The sequence below is a fragment of the Pagrus pagrus genome, assembly GCF_965226575.1.
Source record: "Pagrus pagrus genome assembly, chromosome: 24".
Classification (NCBI taxonomy): domain Eukaryota; kingdom Metazoa; phylum Chordata; class Actinopteri; order Spariformes; family Sparidae; genus Pagrus; species Pagrus pagrus.
The window spans coordinates 2,366,856-2,392,207 of record NC_140206.1 but is presented as its reverse complement, the minus strand read 5'-3'; the positions used below and the strand labels follow the sequence as shown (position 1 = coordinate 2,392,207).

General features: G+C 44.0%; 1 protein-coding gene across 1 annotated transcript in view; it reads right to left on the bottom strand.

The window, feature by feature from the left end:
* Positions 1 to 25,352, bottom strand: part of LOC311252955 (uncharacterized protein) — a 290,895-nt gene that overhangs the window by 218,020 nt on the left and 47,523 nt on the right. Inside the window, exons 13-15 of the mRNA XM_084346619.1 lie at positions 12,450 to 12,571; positions 11,711 to 12,103; positions 8,545 to 9,037 (exon numbers count right to left, since the gene is read on the bottom strand). Coding sequence (XP_084202745.1) covers positions 8,545 to 9,037; positions 11,711 to 12,103; positions 12,450 to 12,571 — 1,008 coding nt within the window. The remainder of the gene's footprint in view (positions 1 to 8,544; positions 9,038 to 11,710; positions 12,104 to 12,449; positions 12,572 to 25,352) is intronic.

Genomic DNA, 25,352 nt, shown 5'->3' with positions numbered 1-25,352 from the left:
GAAGCTGGAGGAGATGTAGGAGGAGAAGCTGGAGGAGGAGAAGATGGAGGAGATGTAGGAGGAGAGGCTGGAGGAGATGGAGGAGAAGCTGGAGGAGATGGAGGAGGAGAAGCTGGAGGAGATGTAGGAGGAGAAGCTGGAGGAGGTAGAGGAGGAGAAGCTGGAGGAGGAGAAGATGGAGGAGATGTAGGAGGAGAGGCTGGAGGAGATGGAGAAGAGGCTGGAGGAGGTAGAGGAGGAGAAGCTGGAGGAGATGTAGGAGGAGGTAGAGGAGGAGAGGCTGGAGGAGGTAGAGGAGGAGAAGCTGGAGGAGGTAGAGGAGGAGAGGCTGGAGGAGGTAGAGGAGGAGAGGCTGGAGGAGATGGAGGAGAGGCTGGAGGAGATGGAGGAGAAGCTGGAGGAGGTAGAGGAGGAGAAGCTGGAGGAGGTAGAGGAGGAGAGGCTGGAGGAGATGGAGGAGAGGCTGGAGGAGATGGAGGAGAAGCTGGAGGAGGTAGAGGAGGAGAAGCTGGAGGAGGTAGAGGAGGAGAGGCTGGAGGAGGTAGAGGAGGAGAAGCTGGAGGAGATGTAGGAGGAGAAGCTGGAGGAGAAGCTGGAGGAGGTAGAGGAGGAGAAGCTGGAGGAGGTAGAGGAGGAGAAGCTGGAGACTCAGGTGAGGTTGAAAGAATAAACATGTTAGTCATGAGATTAAGCATTGTGACAAGTGTCGGGGTGATGATCTGTATCAGAGCTTTCACAGTTCAAACACCATGCATCTTATATTTTGTCAGATGAAAGAAGCAAACTGGCCAGGTACAGTTTTATATTGAGGCCGCTGAACTGAAAAGTCTGTGTGAATGTGTGAATGTATTATTTCACTGGTAAGAAGCAGTAGCGACTAAGCAGAGAGTTCATGAGCTGGGTCAGGAACTCACAGTAGGGAGGGAGTGACATAAACTAGCTTATTTGGCAATATTTGTTGTCATTATTGTAATTAATTAAATTATAAGTTGCTCATAGATATTCCACCTTTTGTTATGTTTATCTTCGCTGGATCAGCAGCAGGCAGGGATGTGTGGATGTAAAGGAGCACAAGATGGAGGAGCAGAAATAACGTCTGTTTACCATATATCCCAAAAATAAGTGTAAAATTTGTGGTACTGAGTTGGAGTGAAGTTGACTAACAAGGTGAAACACAGAATTGGGTGGTAATGTTTTGCTACATGCTTTACAACCATTCAAACCAAAAAAGGGAACAGTGAACCTAAAAGTAGCGATAGAAAACTAGAAGAACTTGTGTCCCCACCTCTGAAATCAAAATTTCATCCTTGTAGCGTCGAATATTATGGCCAATTCTTCAGGTGTGATAGGAGTTGCATACTTTTTTAAAAACTCAGTGTAGTTGTACAAATGTCCATTTTCATTCAATAACTGCGTCACAAACAAGATATTTCGGTCAAACCGTCTCTTGAAAAACATCCAAGAAAGTAAAGCTTGTTTGTGAAAACTTGCCAGATTGACAGGAAGTTTATCAACACTGTAATAACAGTTTAAAAGAAATTCAATCCCCCGATCTTCTGGAAAATAAGTTCTGGTTTAATGTACCATCATTTACTTTCTCCCTGCAGACATCTCTTCATCCAGTTTATGTTAAACACTGTGTTTGAGCCTTTGAGCAAAAATAAGTGATACTAACTTAACATCATTATTAATTAAAGTAATTGGCCTCCAGTCTTCAACACACACTGGGTCTTTCCCAGGTTTGGGGATCAGTGTAATGAGGCCTTGAGACTGATGGCGGCAGTCTTCCCACAGACAAAGCTTCCTGATAAACATGAACTGAAATCTCTTCTTTGAAGATTTTATAAAACTCACTAGTTAAACCATCGTTCCCAGGAGACTCATCATCCTTTAACTTAGAAATACAAACACTGATTTCTTCTTGAGTAACATCCTGATCACACACTTTCCTGTTCTTCGTCTGTTCGTTTTACATCCCCGTCTATAGACCTGAAACATGAGAGCGACTCACATGAATTCACTTTTTTCTTGAACAGGTTTTCATACAAGTTCTTGACAAAGTGAGATATTTCCCTGCCGTTGTCTGTAATCTGGCCACTGATGTTTAATGTAATTACTGAGGAGGTTTCTGCATTTCTTTTTTCCACATTGAAAAAGTATTTTGTTCTTTTCACCTTCCTCCGTCCATTTTCTTCTAGATCTTACAAAGGCCCCCTCGCTTCATCTTCACAGATCTGATAGTTGTGATTGTAATGTAGTCACACTTTCTCCATCTTGTTGATTCATACATCATAATGATCTTTTTTGTTATATTATCCTCCATTATGCGCTTGTCTTTTGCCATTTCTTCCCCTCTGTGGGCTGCTAGTCTTCTCATTTGATACGTCAAAACTTCCCATTGCTCTCCGAAGGAGTTCAGTGCTTTAGCCTTTCTCCAGCTTTCATTAATAGTTAACTTATGCTTAGAAACTGTTTATCTTCTAACAGATGTTATTTAATTTCCACTTTGATCCTGATCTGTTGTGTTATTAAGATGAACTGAGATGTTTATCAGCTGATGGTCTGTAAGTACAGAGGGTTCAATATAAACATCCGTAACTGAAGATATCAACCAAACATCTCTTCTTGACTGTTTGCTCAAGTCTGTTGTTTGCCATGTAAACTGACTCTTGTCAGGATTTCTATACCTCCATATATCAAAACAATTCAAATTAGAGCAGTTTATCAATTTCTGCAGTTTTATCGACTCTCAGCGGACGTGGTGGCCGACAGTCCAACAGTGGATCTTTAATGGAGCTCGTCTCCTCCAAGGAAACAGGAATAATAGTCACACAGCAGCTTCTGTGACATCATCTCACAGCTGACTTTACCGGCCTCTGATTGGTCCGTCAGCTTCATTGCAAAAAGGGGTTTATAATTCAGATGTGACTTATAGAAACATGTGCATGTGATAATGAAGGAACATGTCACATATAAACAGCAGAAACAACATGTTGCCAGAAGCTTATAAGTTATATAGTGGCAGAGAAAGAGCATATGGTGACAGTTTAACTGCCTTTCTGTCGCTGGAGCCAGAAATTAAATTCATATAATGTACAACTTCATGGAGAAAAGCTACAAAATCAGGTTTTTACTGCTGAATTTAAACCTGGTTCTGGACCCGACTCTCAGAAAAGAGCCACTTGTTTTTATGCAGAATATCTGTTATTCCAGATCAGAAACCTGTGAGCTGAGAAACTGTGCTGATAAATGAGAGGCCGTGCTAAAAGGAGCTGCTTATGGAAAGTGGACAGTCTCACAGGGAGTTTGTCCACATTGTGATTACAGTTCAAAACAAAGCTCAGAGCAGCAAAGCAGAGAATATATAGTGGGGAATAAAAGTCCACACTGAGACAGCAGGGTGTTTTACAACGTGCTGAGCCCGATGTGTCTTAAAAGTCTTGTTCAGTGTGTTAAAGTCCAGAAAGTTGAGCCCACCGGATTCATAATTACTCACAACGACACTTGTTTTGATCTAATGTGCAGGATTTTTCCAGATGAAGTCAAAACGCTTCCTGTCAACGTCTTTCCAAATGTCCGTGTCCAGGTGTGAAGAGAGAGCTGCGTATGTGAGCCCAGATATCCTTCAGCCTGCAGCAACACTCTGCCTGTTAGAGATGAGTCCCTCTGCAGCCACTCGTTCACTGTGTGTTGACTTTTTAATGATGGAGACACGTTTAAAGGACATCTCGCCTTCTGGTCTTTAGCAACAAGAACACCCAAGTATGTGACTTCTTCCTTGATCGTCATGTTGCAAATAGTTTGTGTATTACAACCTTTTTTTTTTTTTGAACAAATATGTTTATTGATGTTTCAAGCTTTACATACTTAAACATATTTACAGAAGTTTTCCTTTTTAAAAGCTTTACATTCTTTTGTTCCATATCTGAGTAAAAAGAAAGAGAAAAAAAGAAAAGAAAAAAGAAAACCTGTCGGCAAGGTGGTTCCATATTCTTATAACAGTGTCAGAGACCTGATACTTAAAGTACATGATTGGATAAATAATATTATTAATAATTATGTGTAAATAAGATTGAGTAGAATTACCATGGTGAATGGTTGATATTTATGAAATGAAAACATAACAAAAACACACCCTTTTACTTTAGAGGGTCCAGGCCTGAAATTGCCTCTATGATGCTGGATCACCTAGGTGTCCTGTAATGTTAGTCCAAAGTAAGTAATTAGTGGATTCCACCTCCTCTTGAATAAGGCCACGTCAAGATTGAGCCTAGCCGTTATTATTTCCATTGTATATACCCTGATAAGTCGCTCTTTCCATTGGTCAACGGTCGGGGGTAATGGTTTACACCAGGACATAGTTATCATCTTTTTTGCCACCATTATGAGGATTTTGAGTAGGTACATTTTTTCTTTACATAAAAAGTCATAGGGAAGCACTCCAAGAACAAAGACCAGCGGGTCATTCTTTATACTAATTTGTAAGATGTTAGAAAGTTCCGCCCCGATCCCCTCCCAATACATTTTCAGTTTAGGACAATCCCAGAAAATATGTGTGTGATCTCCAATTTGTCCGCATTGTCTCCAACAAAGATTTGTCTTTGTTTTGTCAAATTTAGAGATGATAAATGGGGTTTTGAAAAAGCGGAGATTCACTTTCCATATGAATTCTTTCCACGTGGGGCTGCTGGTCAGTTTATGCCCGTTCTCACACACTTGTTCCCAAATTTGGTCTTCAATCACGACATTCATTTCTAATTCCCACTTTTCCTTTACTCCAAAAGAGCTCCCCGTTACACTTGTCTGTAGTAATTTATATAAATGTGAAACAATTTTTTTTCCATCCCCTTTCTTTATAGTCCTGATGAAGAACAGTTCTAACTCAGAAGGCTGTAATGTAAGAGACTGCCATTCTTTATGTGAAGTCAGATAGCTTCTCAACTGCAGAAACCTGTAGAAATCTGTGGATATCAAACCAAATTGTTCTTGTAAGTGAATAAATGACTTGAGGGTTTCACCATCAAATAAGTCATCAATAAAAATAAGGCCCTTATTTTCCCATTCTTTAAATCTTGAATCAAGGTGTCTAGGTTTGAAATCTATTATCTCAGAAATTTTCATTGCTCTAGATATAGACTGTGGAGCATTTATTTTTTTCCTTACAGAAACTAAAACCTTGCGTGTACACTTCATCCAGATATTTGAAATTTTATTCTTTGTCCATATCTCATTTGAGCAGAATGGTAATACTTGTAGTGAGACTCCAGGGCATGAATTTTGCTCTAAAGATAGCCATGTTGTTTCTTTATTTTGTTTTAACCATTCTACTGCCCCGTGTAATTGTGCAGCCCAGTAATATAATTTGAAATTTGGTACATTTAGACCACCGCTTGCTTTACTGCTAGTCAAGTGTGTAAATTTTATTCTAGGTTTCTTTTTCTGCCAAATAAAAGAAGAAATCCTTTTTTGTAGTTTTTTTAATTTAGTCGCTGAAATCCAAATAGGAAGAGATAAAAACAAATATAACAGTCTGGGTAGAATATTTGTTCTGACTGTCTCAATCCTACCAAAGAAGGATAATGGCAATAATTCCCATCTTTCCAGGTCCTTTCGTTTCTGTTCTATTAATTTCCCATAATTCAAATTATACAGTTGAGTAGCATCCGAGGAAATAGTTATTCCCAGGTATCGAAATCCCTGAGGTGACCAATTAAATTTGATCTTGTCAGATAGTTCTGATGGCCATCGCCCATTCAACATCATGGCTTCAGATTTCGATTCGTTGACCTTATATCCTGAGGCCACACCAAAGTCTTTCAAAAGTTTTAAAAGTTCGGGTATAGAAGAGCTAGGATCCCTAATGTACAAAATGACATCATCTGCGTATAATGATAATTTGTGCTCTTTTGTCTTATCTGAAATGCCAAGAAAGCGTTCCTCTTTTTAGTGGAAAACTATCTGAGATATGACCGTTAACACGAACCCTAGAAGTGGGGTTTTTATATAGGACTTCGAACCACTCAATAAATGTTTCATCAAATCCCATTTTACTTAAGACATGCTCCAGAAACAGCCAGTCCACCCGATCAAATGCCTTCTCGGCGTCAAGACCGAGAAGCATTGATGGGTGAGACTGTGATTGGGCAGTTGATATTATATTAAGCGTGCGCCTAATGTTGTTTATTCCCAGTCTTCCAGGTATAAAGCCCGTCTGATCTGGGTTAATCAACTTATTAATGATCTTCTGGAGTCTTCTTGCTATTATAGAGCTCAATATCTTAACGTCATTGCATAACAAACTTATCGGCCTATATGAGGCACAATGTGTGGGATCTTTCCCTTCTTTGTGTATGACCGAGATCACTGCTTCTCCCCATGTTCTAGGTGGGTCTCTAGCATTCAGCGCATAGTTATATACTTTATGTAGAAGGGGAACGATCTCGGCTTGAAAACATTTATAGAACTCCCCGGGGAACCCGTCCGGGCCTGGCGATTAGTTGTTTTTGAGCTTTTTAATAGTGTTTTTAATTTCCTCTTCCGTGATAGTTTCAACTATAGCTTTAGATTCCTTTTGGTCCAGTTTGGTAAGAGTAATTTGTTGGAGAAGTTGTTTAATTTTTCCTAATTTGTTGGGGGAGGTTGTTGAATCATAAAGTTGTTCATAATACTTAGAAAAAGCGTTGGCTATTGCTTTGGGATGAGACACCAAATTTTTTGAGTTTGGGCATGTAACTTTTTGTATTGTTCGGCTTGCTTGTGCTTTTCTTAATTGGAAAGCAAGCAGCCTGCTTGCTTTGTTCCCTTGTTCATAATACTTCTGATTAGTGAAGCGTAAGGCCCCCTCCGCTTTGTATGTTAGTAAATCATTTAATTGCTGTCTACACTTACTTAGCTCTATGAAAATAGTGTCATTATTTGTTTTTTTGTGTTCTGTCTCTAATTTCTTAATTTGTTCTTCTAATAATCTTTGATCTTTTTCACGCTCCTTTTTTAATTTAGAGGATATTGATATAATTTTGCCCCTTAACACTGCTTTCGCTGTGTCCCACAAGGTGGAAGGGGAGACTTCGTTATTGTCGTTTGTGTCCAAGAAATTTTTTAATTCGTTTTTTATATCCTGAACCACCTCCAAGTTATTTAAAAGTGACACATTTAATCTCCATAATTTCTGAGTCTTATTCTGATCCATACATAACGACATGACCACTGGACCATGATCTGAAAGAGTTTGAGGTTCAATGTGGCATTCATCCACTCTATGGGCTTCTTGTTTCGAGATACAAAAATAGTCTATTCTTGAGTGACTCTTGTGGACTCTCGAGAAGTGGGTATAGTCTCTGGTCTTGGGGTTTTTTACACGCCAAATGTCAACCAGTCCGAGTTCATCCAGCATATTGCAGACTGCTTTGGATTTGGATATTTGATATTTTTGTTCGAATGGAAATTTATCTATGCATTTGTTTATCACGCAATTAAAATCACCCCCTAATATTATTGTTCCTTTTGAGTTCCCTGCCAGGAGTTGAGCCACCACCTTAAAAAACCCTGGATCATCCTCATTGGGTGCATAGATATTCATAATTGTCAATAAAAGTTCTCCAATGGAACCTATGACCATGACCCAGCGACCCTTTTTGTCCCGGAGAACCTTTTCTGGGACCAAACATAAAGATTTATGGCAGAGAATCGTTACTCCCCTTTTCTTATGATTTTCGTATGATGCGCTAAATGCCTGTCCCACCCACCCCTTTTTTAACTTAGCATGTTCTTCCTCATTTAAATGGGTTTCCTGCAATAATCCTATCGAACATTCCAACCTTTTTAATTGTGCCAATATTTTTTTCCTCTTTATAGGGTGATTTAGTCCATTTACATTGTAACTAACACATTTCAAAGTGGTCATATTCTACTATATGGAAAGAAGAAAAGAAAAAGATAATATAATTCACCATTTCTCTCTCTCTTAAGTGTCTTGGTACATTTACAACCGAAAATAGTACTTAGAGTCACCTTGCCGTAAAACAGAGAACATATGAAACACCAAAACCAACCGATAACTTGATAGAACTTCCAAAGAAACCATGGGTTACCCTCTTTAAAGAGACATATGGTTAACAGTCCATGTATAACCCACCCCTGATGTCCGGGCAGGGAGATTAGACTCCCTGGGAGGGGAACACAAAGTGTGTGAGCAGCAGTCCACGCAATGTCCAAACTCTGCTGCATTAAGTGCCCAAATCAGTCTGTAATAAAAAAATAAAAATAAAATAAAAATAAATCTTGCCCAAGCTCTTGATTTTGATTTTTTTGAGCCCGTAAACAATTTAAGTTTAATATGCTTTTACTACACTCACGTTACCTTCTCCAATTAAACTTTAATGAAAAAGGAGAAAACAAAATATCTACTTTCTTATTATCAAACCTCTCAGTGTCGATCTGTGTAGTAGCTCTCTCTCTAAGATGTCCCACTCATTCAAGTCTACTTCCATTCCTGGTTCCTGCGGAGTTAATTTGAGACTCATTCGTTTCTGTGATGATCTACACAGCTCATAATGGTCTTGATTTCCTTGGGAGTCAGGATCAGTCCCTTTTTCCCCTGTCTGCCCTGGGTCAGCCATCTGTCCTGTAGTAGTTCTCTCTCCAGGAGGTCCCGTTCATCCACGTCTACTTCCACTCCTAGCTCCTGCAGAGTTGGTTGAGCTTCACAAAGAGAGGGGAAGGTTTTGACCCCAGTGTCCAAAAATACCCTTAGTTGTGCCGGGTAAGGTGCTTGAGCTCTGATGTTGCGTTCCCTGAGCTTTTTAATGACTTCACGCACTTGCTTTCTCTTTCTCAGGACATCCGGGGAGTAGTCTTGGTCAAAATAATCCTTTTTCCCCTGAAACTCCACGTCCCGCTGGGCCCAGGCTTGATGGAGCACTGTTTGTTTAACTTTAAAGTCCAAAAACCGCACTATTATCGATCTCGGCGGCGCTGTCGGCTTCGGCTTCGGTGTTATGGCCCTGTGAGCCCTCTCCAGACATATGTTCATATCTTCCTGCAGTTTTAGAGTTGACTTAAAGAGATTAGTTATGAACGGAATCATCTCTTTACCCTCCGCATCTTCGGGTATTCCATACACTCTAATGTTGTTCCTGCGGAGCCTGTTTTCCAGGTCATCCTGTCTGGCGGTTAGCTTTGCATCCTTACTTAGCAGGTAAGCTAGCGCTCTTTCTTGCCGCAGGCCCCGGTCTTCGGTGTTACTCACTCTGGTTTCGGTAGATGACAACCTCTCCTCAAGTGTGTCTATCCACTGTTTAATTTCGGCCATAGACGTCTCCATCCGTGTCTGGGAGTCTTGAATGTGTCGTTGTGCCTCCCCGGACTCTTGTCTGAATTTCCGGAGCTCTTTTAGCATTAGCTGTTCGGCTCCCGGCTCACTGTTGGCTAAATTAGCATCAAGTGTTAGCTGCTTTTGTTTCGTCTTCGGGTCATCATTTTTCCCGGCTCTGGTGTCCATTTTAGTCTGTTTTTGGCTTGAGCTCATTTTCGTGGTCACTTTAAAGTTGTGAGTGGGATATGGTTGTTTTTCAGGCTATTTTAGACCGAACTCGGGCAGAGCGTTCTGCTTAGGCGACTGACTCGGGCATGGCCGGAACCGGAAGTCCGTATTACAACCTTTTAAAGGTGCAGTTCACATTTATTTATACTCAGACAGACCAGAGGCCTCTGAAAGCTGCTTCATCACATGAATGGCGACAGGTATCTGACCGGCGTCTTTTAGAGAAAAATAAATCGGTGTTGTGTTGCATCAAAGGCCTTATAGAAATCTGAGAAGAGGATGAAGCCGTCTTCAGATATCAGCTCAGAGTAGTCAAGAATATCTGATACTAGTCTGATATTATTAGAGAGGTGCCTGTTCCTCATAAAGCCCGACTGTGTCTCAGCTATCATTGTGTCAACAGCTACTTTAATTCTCCTGGCAAATATTAACGCCATCATTTTATAATCGTTACTCAGCAGACAAATGGGTCTCCAGCTGTCAATAACAAGCGTCTTTTCTAGGTTTGGGGATCAATGTGAGCAGACCTTGAGTGAGACCAGGAGGAAGGGCATCGTTCTCTAGACTCTCCGTAAAAACCTGCAGTAAAAACGGGCTGACTGATCTGAGAAGGCTTTATAAAACTCTGCAGTTAAACCGTCAGTGCCGGAGATTTATTGTTTCTGAGCAGAGCGATGGAATCAGTGACCTCTGCCACTGTAAGAGGGCGTCACACTGATCTGTACCTGCCAGATCAATCTTTCTCACCTGATTTACTGAGTTTACACACTGACTGGTGGCTTCTTCATTAGATTGTCAGCTGTATAAACTGCTATAAAATCTGGAACAGAAGTCTGCAATTGATTTCTCGTCATCAGTAACGAGCCCATTAATATTTAAATTATGGATGGGATTGGTTTTGGATCGGTATTTTTCAGGAGGGAAACAGTCGGCAGGACTTTGCTCCCCTCCTCCAGCCATCTCTTCCTGGACCTGACAAAGGCTCCTCTGCTTTTTGTCCATACAACTCGTCTGATTTGTTCTGGAGGTCCGATAGAAGCAGCTCGTCCTCCTCTGAAGCTTCACCGGGGGTCTCTGATAAGAAGAAGACGTTTTACTTGTGACTTTCTCTTCTGCTCTTTTAGCTTTGGCAATAAATGCTCCTGTTTACTGTCTGAAGACTTTTCCTGACTCAAACTTAAGTAGTTCCCAGTTAGTGTTGTAGGATTTTTCCCTTTTAGCCTCGTTGTAAAAACGAGTGATTAAATGAATCATGTCAGTCTGAACCTTTTCCTGCTTCAACAGGGAACTGTTTCATTTCCAGTAGCAGATCTGCGGATTGTATCAGACGCACTAAACTGGATGCTTATATGGATCGCTCTGTGGTCAGCAGTGTTGGGGCTCGCTACTTAAAAAAGTAATATATTACACGTTACATATTACTCTCAAAAATAGTAATGCCTTACATTACTATATTACTCCCTGGAGAAAGTAACTGGTTATATTACTCGTTACATTTTTTTTTCTACTTACTCTAAAATTGCCTGAGATGCATAAGATGGAAGGAGAACAGACACAGGAGGAGTCTTCTTGAGGGTCTTTATTACGCCAACAACAGACTGGCCCTGCCAATACTGGTGCAGGTATGCTGCTTAACTCCCTCAATTAACAAACACTGTCTACTGCAAATAGGTACAAACAAGTGTACTTGTACAATCAAGTACAAACAAATATTAACTTCCTTAATGTTTAATAAACACTGTCTAGTGCAAACAATCAATCAATTTGATTGTCAATTTATAACAAGTACAAACAAAGAAATATTAACTTCCTCAAAAAATATATCCATAAATAAAAAAGACTGGCCTTACCAGCACTGTGCAGAGGAGAGGTAAACTGTCAAAAACAACAGCAAAGCACAGCGCAGAGGAGAGGCAGGTTGTTGAAATTACTTAAAGCACATACAATAGCCTCAAAACACATCAATGAAAATACAGTTGGCATTTCCAACTACTGTAGTGCATCTTTCTGGGGCAAGATATGAACTTCTGAATGTGTCAGCTTATTTGTTGTAATTCTCGTCAGAGCAGTGGTTATACCTCATAAGGAGGAGTCTCTCAAACGCTCGTCTCCCAACCTGCTCCTCCTCGGAGTCAGAACAAGGCTCCCCAGGCTGAATAGCCTCTCTACCGGAGCACTGGATGCTGGTGCCGCATTGTATTTTAAAGACAGGTTCTTAATTCTGGGGAAGTTGTCCAGGAACCCCATCTCTGACCCAGTATTCAGGTAGTCCATCACCTCCCTTTCAGGACCAAGAGATCCTGAATCCTGCTCTCCCTCAAACACAGAAAAGTCATCCTCGCTGCTGCTGGAGGCTGGACTTAGCTGTAGAGGCCTGACCTCCTGCTCCTCGTTGTTGGGGGCAGCCACGGGGGAAGCACAACACTCTGTTACCAGCAGAGTCCTTAGGGCCTCTCTCCTGGTCTCTTCCCTCAGCCACCGCATCTTAAACTTCGGCAGAGTGACAGCAGCCAGGAGAGCCTCCCTGCTGTCCAAAACAGAGGCAAAGCGGCTTTTGCCGGCCTGAGAAAGAGATTTCAAAATGAGATGTTTCTCTTTAAGAGGACAAAACACGCTTTCCTGTGGAAGGAGTTGACAGGTGGATGATGCAACAGGCATATTGACTATACCAGGTCTTCAGAAACACAGTACCAGTACACAAATCTTACACTCTCTAAGAGCTCATTTCAGTGTGGAGTTTAGAAAACTGTGATCGTGGAAGCATCTGACAGCATCTGTGATAGTGGAGGGATGTGCAATTGTGCATCTGACAGGTTTCTCTCATATCACACAAAGTTACAGTCAGTAAGTCTCACACACACACACACACACACACACACACACACACACACACACACACACGGCCTACCTGCACTATGACATCAGGCAGATCTACCGTCATCTGGGAGAGGCCGGCACGCAAAGCCAGGGTCTTTGACATCAGAGCCTCCAGTGTCGGTAGTAGATTTCCATAAAAGCAATCGTTTTCACCTGGAATCAATGAATATGAATCAAGAATTACTTGTTTGATTCAAATGTTCAACAGTCAAAAAAAAAAGGAAAGGCAAGAAGCCATAGGTTAACAGGAACCTACGTACACTTAATCTCACCTTGTAATCGGTCCAAAGCTTTTGTAAGTGGGTTTGTGATTGTGCAGTACTCCACAAGGAATTTATACTCCCGCTCAGAAAAGGCTCTCAAACCTAGCTGACTGCAGAGAGTGGTTAACTGGGGCATGGGATCTCAGTGATGCGGGCCATTGCATTGTGGGAAGAGTCCCGTCTCGTTACTGTCGGCACGATGAGCTTTTTTCCACATATGCTTTCAACTAGCTCTGCAGCTACCGTAGACCGGCTGGCCTCAGTCCAGAGGGCAGAGCCGTTGTCAGCGACTGTTGCGGTGACCTTCTCTGACAGTCCATAAGATGAGTGAACCTGCTCAACTTCAGTAGCCACAACGTCATGTGTGTGTCGTCCTTTGATTCTTTTGCACGATGGAAGTTGCTTGGATCAATCCAATGGGCAGTCATGCCTATATAGCTGTTGACACGTCCAGATGTCAGCGGTCGTTGACACATACTCAATGCTCTCAAACGTTTTTTTCAGCCCACTTTCCATCATGGCGCAACATTTATCAAGGTACGTTGCAAAAGTTTTCCTGTCAGAATACGGCTGGTCTCTCCCTGCTATTTTGCTGAGTATCTTACGAAAAGACAGCGATTCGACGGTTGAAAGAGGAAGCATTTCCTCTACTATGTACGAGGCAACAAGCTTATTTATCTGGGATTTTGAGCTTTATGTGTCCGTGCTGTCGCTCCAAGTGCTTTTTCAAGTTGGAGGTGGTGTTAGAAGCGGTGGAGAGCAGCTTTCTCCCCGCGCAAAGTGTGCACTGCACTACGAGGTGATTTTCCTTTCGCTGCACATATTGAAAATAAAGACTGAATCTCCACCCGTCCAAAGTGGCTTTTTGCAGCTGGGACCGTCTTCAGAACACGAGCTTGCAGCAGCATGCTCCGGGCTTGTTGACTCTTCCATTTTTTCCCATCTGTCCGTGCGGGTGCCGGCTGGCGACCAATCGGTGATGGTAAATGACACCTCGTGCCAAACCCCAACCAATCACTGACCCATTCACGCCCCCCTCCCCCTCCCTTCTGTTCTGTGTGTTGCTACTAGCAATGAAACGCAAGTAACGAGCTTGGAAAATTGTAACATGATTACTATTTTCAGTAGAGTAATGCCTTACACTACTCGTTACTGGAAAAAGTAATCTGATCACAGTAACGCGTTACTGTCATTTTCTCTTTATCAGTGTTATTGGATAGCAGATGATTGTGAAGGAGGCGTCTCCAGTTTCGCTGTAGCTTTATTGAACACCGGTCAACACACAGGTATATATACAAAACTCGTATAACACTAGTATATGCGCAAGCACAATTATACTGCCGTATATGACACACCTAGCTAACAGTGCCTCGCTCTACACCTAGCTAACAGTGCCTCTGCTCTACACCTAGCTAACAGTGTCTCTGCTCTACACCTAGCTAACAGTTTCTCTACTCTACACCTAGCTAACAGTTTCTCTACTCTACACCTAGCTAACAATGTTGCCACTCTACACGTAGCTAACAGTGCCTCTGCGCTACATCTAGCTAACAGTTTCTCTGCTCTACACCTAGCTAACAGTTTCTCTACTCTACACCTAGCTAACAATGTTGCCACTCTACACCTAGCTAACAGTGTATCTGCTCTACACCTAGCTAAAAGTTTCTCTACTCCACACCTAGCTAACAATGTTGCCACTCTACACCTAGCTAACAATGTTGCCACTCTTCACCTAGCTAACAGTGCCTCTGCGCTACACCTAGCTAACAGTTTCTCTACTCCACACCTAGCTAACAATGTTGCCACTCTACACCTAGCTAACAGTGCCTCTGCGCTACATCTAGCTAACAGTTTCTCTGCTCTACACCTAGCTAACAGTTTCTCTACTCTACACCTAGCTAACAATGTTGCCACTCTACACCTAGCTAACAGTGTATCTGCTCTACACCTAGCTAAAAGTTTCTCTACTCCACACCTAGCTAACAATGTTGCCACTCTACACCTAGCTAACAATGTTGCCACTCTTCACCTAGCTAACAGTGCCTCTGCGCTACACCTAGCTAACAGTTTCTCTACTCCACACCTAGCTAACAATGTTGCCACTCTACACCTAGCTAACAGTGCCTCTGCCCTACACCTAGCTAACAGTTTCTCTACTCTACACCTAGCTAACAATGTTGCCACTCTACACCTAGCTAACAGTGCCTCTGCTCTACACCTAGCTAACAGTGTTTCTACTCTACACCTAGCGAACAGTGCTTCTGCTCTACACCTAGCTAGCAGTTTCTATACTCTACACCTAGCTAACAGTGCCACTGCTCTACACCTAGCTAACAATGTTGCCACTCTACACCTAGCTAACAGTGCCTCTGCGCTACACCTAGCTAACAGTGTCTCTGCTCTACACCTAGCTAACAGTTTCTCTACTCTACACCTAGCTAACAATGTTGCCACTCTACACCTAGCTAACAATGTTGCCACTCTTCACCTAGCTAACAGTGCCTCTGCGCTACAACTAGCTAACAGTTTCTCTGCTCTACACCTAGCTAACAGTTTCTCTACTCTACACCTAGCTAACAATGTGGCCACTCTACACCTAGCTAACAATGTTGCCACTCTTCACCTAGCTAACAGTGCCTCTGCGCTACACCTAGCTAACAGTGTCTCTGCTCTACACCTAGCTAACAGTTTCTCTACTCCACACCTAGCTAACAATGTTGCCACTCTACACCTAGCTAGCAGTGCCTTTCCTCTACACCTAGCCAACAGTTTCTCTACTCCACACCTAGCTTACAATGTTGCCACTCTACACCTAGCTAACAGTTTCTCTACTCTACACCTAGCTAACAATGTTGCCACTCTACACCTAGCTAACAGTGCCTCTGCTCTACACCTAGCTAACAGTGTTTCTACTCTACACCTAGCGAACAGTGCTTCTGCTCTACACCTAGCTAACAGTTTCTATACTCTACAGCTAGCTAACAATGTTGCCACTCTACACCTAGCTAACAGTGCCTCTGCGCTACACCTAGCTAACAGTGTCTCTGCTCTACACCTAGCTAACAGTTTCTCTACTCTACACCTAGCTAACAATGTTGCCACTCTACACCTAGCTAACAATGTTGCCACTCTACACCTAGCTAACAGTGCCTCTGCGCTACACCTAGCTAACAGTTTCTCTACTCCACACCTAGCTAACAGTGCCTCTGCACTACACCTAGCTAACAGTTTCTCTACTCCACACCTAGCTAACAGTGCTTCTGCTCTACACCTAGCTAACAATGCCTCTGCACTACACCTAGCTAACAGTTTCTCTACTCCACACCTAGCTAACATTGTTGCCACTCTACACCTAGCTAACAGTGCCTCTACGCTACACCTAGTTAACAGTATTTCTACTCTACACCTAGCTAACAGTGCCTCTGCGCTACACCTAGCTAACAGTGCCTCTGCTCTACACCTAGCTAACAGTTTCTCTACTCTACACCTAGCTAACAATGTTGCCACTCTACACCTAGCTAACAGTGTATCTGCTCTACACCTAGCTAACAGTTTCTCTACTCCACACCTAGCTAACAATGTTGCCACTCTACACCTAGCTAACAGTGTCTCTGCTCTACACCTAGCTAACAGTTTCTCTACTCTACACCTAGCTAACAATGTTGCCACTCTACACCTAGCTAACAATGTTGCCACTCTTCACCTAGCTACCAGTGCCTCTGCGCTACACCTAGCTAACAGTGCCTCTGCTCTACACCTAGCTAACAGTGTTTCTACTCTACACCTAGCTAACAGTGCTTCTGCTCTACACCTAGCTAACAGTTTCTCCACTCTACACATAGCTAACAATGTTGCTACTCTACACCTAGCTAACAGTGCTTCTGCTCTACAGCTAGCTAACAGTTCCTCTACTCTACACCTAGCTAACAATGTTGCCACTCTACACCTAGCTAACAGTTTTTCTCCTCTACACCTAGCTAACAATGTTGCCACTCTACACCTAGCTAACAGTGTATCTGCGCTACACCTAGCTAACAGTTTCTCTACTCCACACCTAGCTAACAATGTTGCCACTCTACACCTAGCTAACAGTGTCTCTGCTCTACACCTAGCTAGCAGTTTCTCTACTCTACACCTAGCTAACAATGTTGCCACTCTACACCTAGCTAACAATGTTGCCACTCTTCACCTAGCTAACAGTGCCTCTGCGCTACACCTAGCTAACAGTGTTTCTACTCTACACCTAGCTAACAGTGTATCTGCTCTACACCTAGCTAACAGTTTCTCTACTCCACACCTAGCTAACAATGTTGCCACTCTACACCTAGCTAACAGTGTCTCTGCTCTACACCTAGCGAACAGTTTCTCTACTCTACACCTAGCTAGCAATGTTGCCACACTACACCTAGCTAACAGTGTTTCTACTCTACACCTAGCTAACAGTGCTTCTGCGCTACACCTAGCTGACAGTTTATCTACTCCACACCTAGCTAACAATGTTGCCACTCTACACCTAGCTTACAGTGTCTCTGCTCTACACCTAGCTAGCAGTTTCTCTACTCTACACCTAGCTAACAATGTTGCCACTCTACACCTAGCTAACAATGTTGCCACTCTACACCTAGCTAACAGTGCCTCTGCTCTACACCTAGCTAACCGTTTCTCTACTCCACACCTAGCTAACAATGTTGCCACTCTACACATAGCTAACAGTGCCTCTGCGCTACACCTAGCTAACAGTTTCTCTACTCCACACCTAGCTAACAGTGCCTCTGCGCTACACCTAGCTAACATTGTTGCCACTCTTCACCTAGCTAACAGTGCCTCTGCGCTACACCTAGCTAACAGTTTCTCTACTCCACACCTAGCTAACAGTGCCTCTGCGCTACACCTAGCTAACAGTGCCTCTGCTCTACACCTAGCTAACAGTTTCTCTACTCCACACCTAGCTAACAATGTTGCCACTCTACACCTAGCTAACAGTGCCTCTGCTCTACACCTAGCTAACCGTTTCTCTACTCCACACCTAGCTAACAATGTTGCCACTCTACACATAGCTAACAGTGCCTCTGCGCTACACCTAGCTAACAGTTTCTCTACTCCACACCTAGCTAACAGTGCCTCTGCGCTACACCTAGCTAACAGTTTCTCTACTCCACACCTAGCTAACAGTGCCTCTGCGCTACACCTAGCTAACAGTTTCTCTACTCCACACCTAGCTAACAATGTTGCCATTCTACACCTAGCTAACAGTTTCTCTACTCCACACCTAGCTAGCAATGCTGCCACTCTACACCTAGCTAACAGTGCCTCTGCGCTACACCTAGCTAACAGTTTCTCTACTCCACACCTAGCGAACAATGTTGCCACTCTACACCTAGCTAACAGTGCCTCTGCGCTACACCTAGCTAACAGTTTCTCTACTCCACACCTAGCTAACAGTGCTTCTGCTCTACACCTAGCTAACAGTGCCTCTGCTCTACACCTAGCTAACAGTTTCTCTACTCTACACCTAGCTAACATTGTTGCCACTCTTCACCTAGCTAACAGTGCCTCTGCGCTACACCTAGCTAACAGTTTCTCTACTCCACACCTAGCTAACAGTGCCTCTGCGCTACACCTAGCTAACAGTGCCTCTGCTCTACACCTAGCTAACAGTTTCTCTACTCCACACCTAGCTAACAATGTTGCCACTCTACACCTAGCTAACAGTGCCTCTGCGCTACACCTAGCTAACAGTTTCTCTACTCCACACCTAGCTAACAGTGCCTCTGCACTACACCTAGCTAGCAGTTTCTCTACTCCACACCTAGCTAACAGTGCTTCTGCTCTACACCTAGCTAACAATGCCTCTGCACTACACCTAGCTAACAGTTTCTCTACTCCACACCTAGCTAACATTGTTGCCACTCTACACCTAGCTAACAGTGCCTCTACGCTACACCTAGTTAACAGTATTTCTACTCTACACCTAGCTAACAATGTTGCCACTCTACACATAGCTAACAGTGCCTCTGCGCTACACCTAGCTAACAGTTTCTCTACTCCACACCTAGCTAACAGTGCCTCTGCGCTACACCTAGCTAACAGTTTCTCTACTCCACACCTAGCTAACAGTGCCTCTGCGCTACACCTAGCTAACAGTTTCTCTACTCCACACCTAGCTAACAATGTTGCCATTCTACACCTAGCTAACAGTTTCTCTACTCCACACCTAGCTAGCAATGCTGCCACTCTACACCTAGCTAACAGTGCCTCTGCGCTACACCTAGCTAACAGTTTCTCTACTCCACACCTAGCTAACATTGTTGCCACTCTACACCTAGCTAACAGTGCCTCTACGCTACACCTAGTTAACAGTATTTCTACTCTACATCTAGCTAACAGTGCCTCTGCGCTACACCTAGCTAACAGTGCCTCTGCTCTACACCTAGCTAACAGTTTCTCTACTCTACACCTAGCTAACAATGTTGCCACTCTACACCTAGCTAACAGTGTATCTGCTCTACACCTAGCTAACAGTTTCTCTACTCCACACCTAGCTAACAATGTTGCCACTCTACACCTAGCTAACAGTGTCTCTGCTCTACACCTAGCTAACAGTTTCTCTACTCTACACCTAGCTAACAATGTTGCCACTCTACACCTAGCTAACAATGTTGCCACTCTTCACCTAGCTACCAGTGCCTCTGCGCTACACCTAGCTAACAGTGCCTCTGCTCTACACCTAGCTAACAGTGTTTCTACTCTACACCTAGCTAACAGTGCTTCTGCTCTACACCTAGCTAACAGTTTCTCCACTCTACACCTAGGTAACAATGTTGCTACTCTACACCTAGCTAACAGTGCTTCTGCTCTACAGCTAGCTAACAGTTCCTCTACTCTACACCTAGCTAACAATGTTGCCACTCTACACCTAGCTAACAGTTTTTCTCCTCTACACCTAGCTAACAATGTTGCCACTCTACACCTAGCTAACAGTGTATCTGCGCTACACCTAGCTAACAGTTTCTCTACTCCACACCTAGCTAACAATGTTGCCACTCTACACCTAGCTAACAGTGTCTCTGCTCTACACCTAGCTAGCAGTTTCTCTACTCTACACCTAGCTAACAATGTTGCCACTCTACACCTAGCTAACAATGTTGCCACTCTTCACCTAGCTAACAGTGCCTCTGCGCTACACCTAGCTAACAGTGTTTCTACTCTACACCTAGCTAACAGTGTATCTGCTCTACACCTAGCTAACAGTTTCTCTACTCCACACCTAGCTAACAATGTTGCCACTCTACACCTAGCTAACAGTGTCTCTGCTCTACACCTAGCGAACAGTTTCTCTACTCTACACCTAGCTAGCAATGTTGCCACACTACACCTAGCTAACAGTGTTTCTACTCTACACCTAGCTAACAGTGCTTCTGCGCTACACCTAGCTGACAGTTTATCTACTCCACACCTAGCTAACAATGTTGCCACTCTACACCTAGCTTACAGTGTCTCTGCTCTACACCTAGCTAGCAGTTTCTCTACTCTACACCTAGCTAACAATGCTGCCACTCTACACCTAGCTAACAATGTTGCCACTCTACACCTAGCTAACAGTGCCTCTGCTCTACACCTAGCTAACCGTTTCTCTACTCCACACCTAGCTAACAATGTTGCCACTCTACACATAGCTAACAGTGCCTCTGCGCTACACCTAGCTAACAGTTTCTCTACTCCACACCTAGCTAACAGTGCCTCTGCGCTACACCTAGCTAACATTGTTGCCACTCTTCACCTAGCTAACAGTGCCTCTGCGCTACACCTAGCTAACAGTTTCTCTACTCCACACCTAGCTAACAGTGCCTCTGCGCTACACCTAGCTAACAGTGCCTCTGCTCTACACCTAGCTAACAGTTTCTCTACTCCACACCTAGCTAACAATGTTGCCACTCTACACCTAGCTAACAGTGCCTCTGCTCTACACCTAGCTAACCGTTTCTCTACTCCACACCTAGCTAACAATGTTGCCACTCTACACATAGCTAACAGTGCCTCTGCGCTACACCTAGCTAACAGTTTCTCTACTCCACACCTAGCTAACAGTGCCTCTGCGCTACACCTAGCTAACAGTTTCTCTACTCCACACCTAGCTAACAGTGCCTCTGCGCTACACCTAGCTAACAGTTTCTCTACTCCACACCTAGCTAACAATGTTGCCATTCTACACCTAGCTAGCAGTGCCTTTCCTCTACACCTAGCCAACAGTTTCTCTACTCCACACCTAGCTTACAATGTTGCCACTCTACACCTAGCTAACAGTTTCTCTACTCCACACCTAGCGAACAATGTTGCCACTCTACACCTAGCTAACAGTGCCTCTGCGCTACACCTAGCTAACAGTTTCTCTACTCCACACCTAGCTAACAGTGCTTCTGCTCTACACCTAGCTAACAGTGCCTCTGCTCTACACCTAGCTAACAGTTTCTCTACTCTACACCTAGCTAACATTGTTGCCACTCTTCACCTAGCTAACAGTGCCTCTGCGCTACACCTAGCTAACAGTTTCTCTACTCCACACCTAGCTAACAGTGCCTCTGCGCTACACCTAGCTAACAGTGCCTCTGCTCTACACCTAGCTAACAGTTTCTCTACTCCACACCTAGCTAACAATGTTGCCACTCTACACCTAGCTAACAGTGCCTCTGCGCTACACCTAGCTAACAGTTTCTCTACTCCACACCTAGCTAACAGTGCCTCTGCACTACACCTAGCTAGCAGTTTCTCTACTCCACACCTAGCTAACAGTGCTTCTGCTCTACACCTAGCTAACAATGCCTCTGCACTACACCTAGCTAACAGTTTCTCTACTCCACACCTAGCTAACATTGTTGCCACTCTACACCTAGCTAACAGTGCCTCTACGCTACACCTAGTTAACAGTATTTCTACTCTACACCTAGCTAACAGTGCCTCTGCGCTACACCTAGCTAACAGTGCCTCTGCTCTACACCTAGCTAACAGTTTCTCTACTCTACACCTAGCTAACAATGTTGCCACTCTACACCTAGCTAACAGTGCCTCTGCTCTACACCTAGCTAACAGTTTCTCTACTCCACACCTAGCTAACAATGTTGCCACTCTACACCTAGCTAACAGTGCCTCTGCTCTACACCTAGCTAACCGTTTCTCTACTCCACACCTAGCTAACAATGTTGCCACTCTACACATAGCTAACAGTGCCTCTGCGCTACACCTAGCTAACAGTTTCTCTACTCCACACCTAGCTAACAGTGCCTCTGCGCTACACCTAGCTAACAGTTTCTCTACTCCACACCTAGCTAACAGTGCCTCTGCGCTACACCTAGCTAACAGTTTCTCTACTCCACACCTAGCTAACAATGTTGCCATTCTACACCTAGCTAACAGTTTCTCTACTCCACACCTAGCTAGCAATGCTGCCACTCTACACCTAGCTAACAGTGCCTCTGCGCTACACCTAGCTAACAGTTTCTCTACTCCACACCTAGCGAACAATGTTGCCACTCTACACCTAGCTAACAGTGCCTCTGCGCTACACCTAGCTAACAGTTTCTCTACTCCACACCTAGCTAACAGTGCTTCTGCTCTACACCTAGCTAACAGTGCCTCTGCTCTACACCTAGCTAACAGTTTCTCTACTCTACACCTAGCTAACATTGTTGCCACTCTTCACCTAGCTAACAGTGCCTCTGCGCTACACCTAGCTAACAGTGCCTCTGCTCTACACCTAGCTAACAGTTTCTCTACTCTACACCTAGCTAACATTGTTGCCACTCTTCACCTAGCTAACAGTGCCTCTGCGCTACACCTAGCTAACAGTTTCTCTACTCCACACCTAGCTAACAGTGCCTCTGCGCTACACCTAGCTAACAGTGCCTCTGCTCTACACCTAGCTAACAGTTTCTCTACTCCACACCTAGCTAACAATGTTGCCACTCTACACCTAGCTAACAGTGCCTCTGCGCTACACCTAGCTAACAGTTTCTCTACTCCACACCTAGCTAACAGTGCCTCTGCACTACACCTAGCTAGCAGTTTCTCTACTCCACACCTAGCTAACAGTGCTTCTGCTCTACACCTAGCTAACAATGCCTCTGCACTACACCTAGCTAACAGTTTCTCTACTCCACACCTAGCTAACATTGTTGCCACTCTACACCTAGTGAACAGTTTCTCTACTCTACACCTAGCTAACAATGTTGCCACACTACACCTAGCTAACAATGTTGCCACTCTTCACCTAGCTAACAGTGCCTCTGCTCTACACCTAGCTTACAGTTTCTCTACTCCACACCTAGCTAACAATGTTGCCACTCTACACCTAGCTAACAGTGCCTCTGCTCTACACCTAGCTAACAGTTTCTCTACTCTACACCTAGCTAACAATGTTGCCACACTACACCTAGCTAACAGTGTTTCTACTCTACACCTAGCTAACAGTGCTTCGGCGCTACACCTAGCTAACAGTTTATCTACTCCACACCTAGCTAACAATGTTGCCACTCTACACCTAGCTAACAGTGCCTCTGCTCTACACCTAGCTAACAGTTTCTATACTCTACACCTAGCTAACAATGTTGCCACTCTACACCTAGCTAACAGTGCCTCTGCTCTACACCTAGCTAACAGTTTCTCTACTCTACACCTAGCTAACAATGTTGCCACTCTACACCTAGCTAACAGTTTCTCTACTCTACACCTAGCTAACAATGTTGCCACTCTACACCTAGCTAACAGTGTATCTGCTATACACCTAGCTAACAGTTTCTCTACTCCACACCTAGCTAACAATGTTGCCACTCTACACTTAGCTAACAATGTTGCCACTCTTCACCTAGCTAACAGTGCCTCTGCTCTACACCTAGCTAACAGTTTCTCTACTCTACACCTAGCTAACAATGTTGCCACTCTACACCTAGCTAACAGTTTCTCTACTCTACACCTAGCTAACAATGTTGCCACTCTACACCTAGCTAACAATGTTGCCACTCTTCACCTAGCTAACAGTGCCTCTGCTCTACACCTAGCTAACAGTTTCTCTACTCTACACCTAGCTAACAATGTTGCCACACTACACCTAGCTAACAGTGTTTCTACTCTACACCTAGCTAACAGTGCTTCTGCGCTACACCTAGCTAACAATGTTGCCACTCTACACCTAGCTAACAGTGCCTCTGCTCTACACCTAGCTAACAGTGCTTCTGCTCTACACCTAGCTAACAGTTTCTCTACTCCACACCTAGCTAACAGTGCCTCTGCGCTACACCTAGCTAACAGTGTCTCTGCTCTACACCTAGCTAACAGTTTCTCTACTCTACACCTAGCTAACGATGTTGCCACTCTACACCTAGCTAACAGTGCCTCTGCTCTACACCTAGCTAACAGTTTCTCTACTCTACACCTAGCTAACAATGTTGCCACTCTACACCTAGCTAACAGTTTCTCTACTCTACACCTAGCTAACAATGTTGCCACTCTACACCTAGCTAACAATGTTGCCACTCTTCACCTAGCTAACAGTGCCTCTGCGCTACACCTAGCTAACAGTTTCTCTACTTGACACCTAGCTAACAATGTTGCCACTCTACACCTAGCTAACAGTGTATCTGCTATACACCTAGCTAACAGTTTCTCTACTCCACACCTAGCTAACAATGTTGCCACTCTACACCTAGCTAACAGTGTCTCTGCTCCACACCTAGCTAACAGTGCCTCTACGCTACACCTAGCTAACAGTGCCTCTGCTCTACACCTAGCTAACAGTTTCTCTACTCTACACCTAGCTAACAATGTTGCCACTCTACACCTAGCTAACAGTTTTTCTCCTCTACACCTAGCTAACAATGTTGCCACTCTACACCTAGCTAACAGTGTATCTGCGCTACACCTAGCTAACAGTTTCTCTACTCCACACCTATCTAACAATGTTGCCACTCTACACCTAGCTAACAGTGTCTCTGCTCTACACCTAGCTAGCAGTTTCTCTACTCTACACCTAGCTAACAATGTTGCCACTCTACACCTAGCTAACAATGTTGCCACTCTTCACCTAGCTAACAGTGCCTCTGCGCTACACCTAGCTAACAGTGTTTCTACTCTACACCTAGCTAACAGTGTATCTGCTCTACACCTAGCTAACAGTTTCTCTACTCCACACCTAGCTAACAATGTTGCCACTATACACCTAGCTAACAGTGTCTCTGCTCTACACCTAGCTAACAGTGCCTCTACGCTACACCTAGCTAACAGTGTTTCTACTCTACACCTAGCTAACAGTGCCTCTGCGCTACACCTAGCTAACAGTGCCTCTGCTCTACACCTAGCTAACAGTGCCTCTGCTCTACACCTAGCTAACAATGTTGCCACTCTACACCTAGCTAACAGTGTATCTGCGCTACACCTAGCTTACAGTTTCTCTACTCCACACGTAGCTAACAATGTTGCCACTCTACACCTAGCTAACAGTGTCTCTGCTCTACACCTAGCTAACAGTTTCTCTACTCTACACCTAGCTAACAATATTGCCACTCTACACCTAGCTAACAATGTTGCCACTCTACACCTAGCTAACAATGTTGCCACTCTTCACCTAGCTAACAGTGCCTCTGCGCTACACCTAGCTAACAGTGTTTCTGCTCTACACCTAG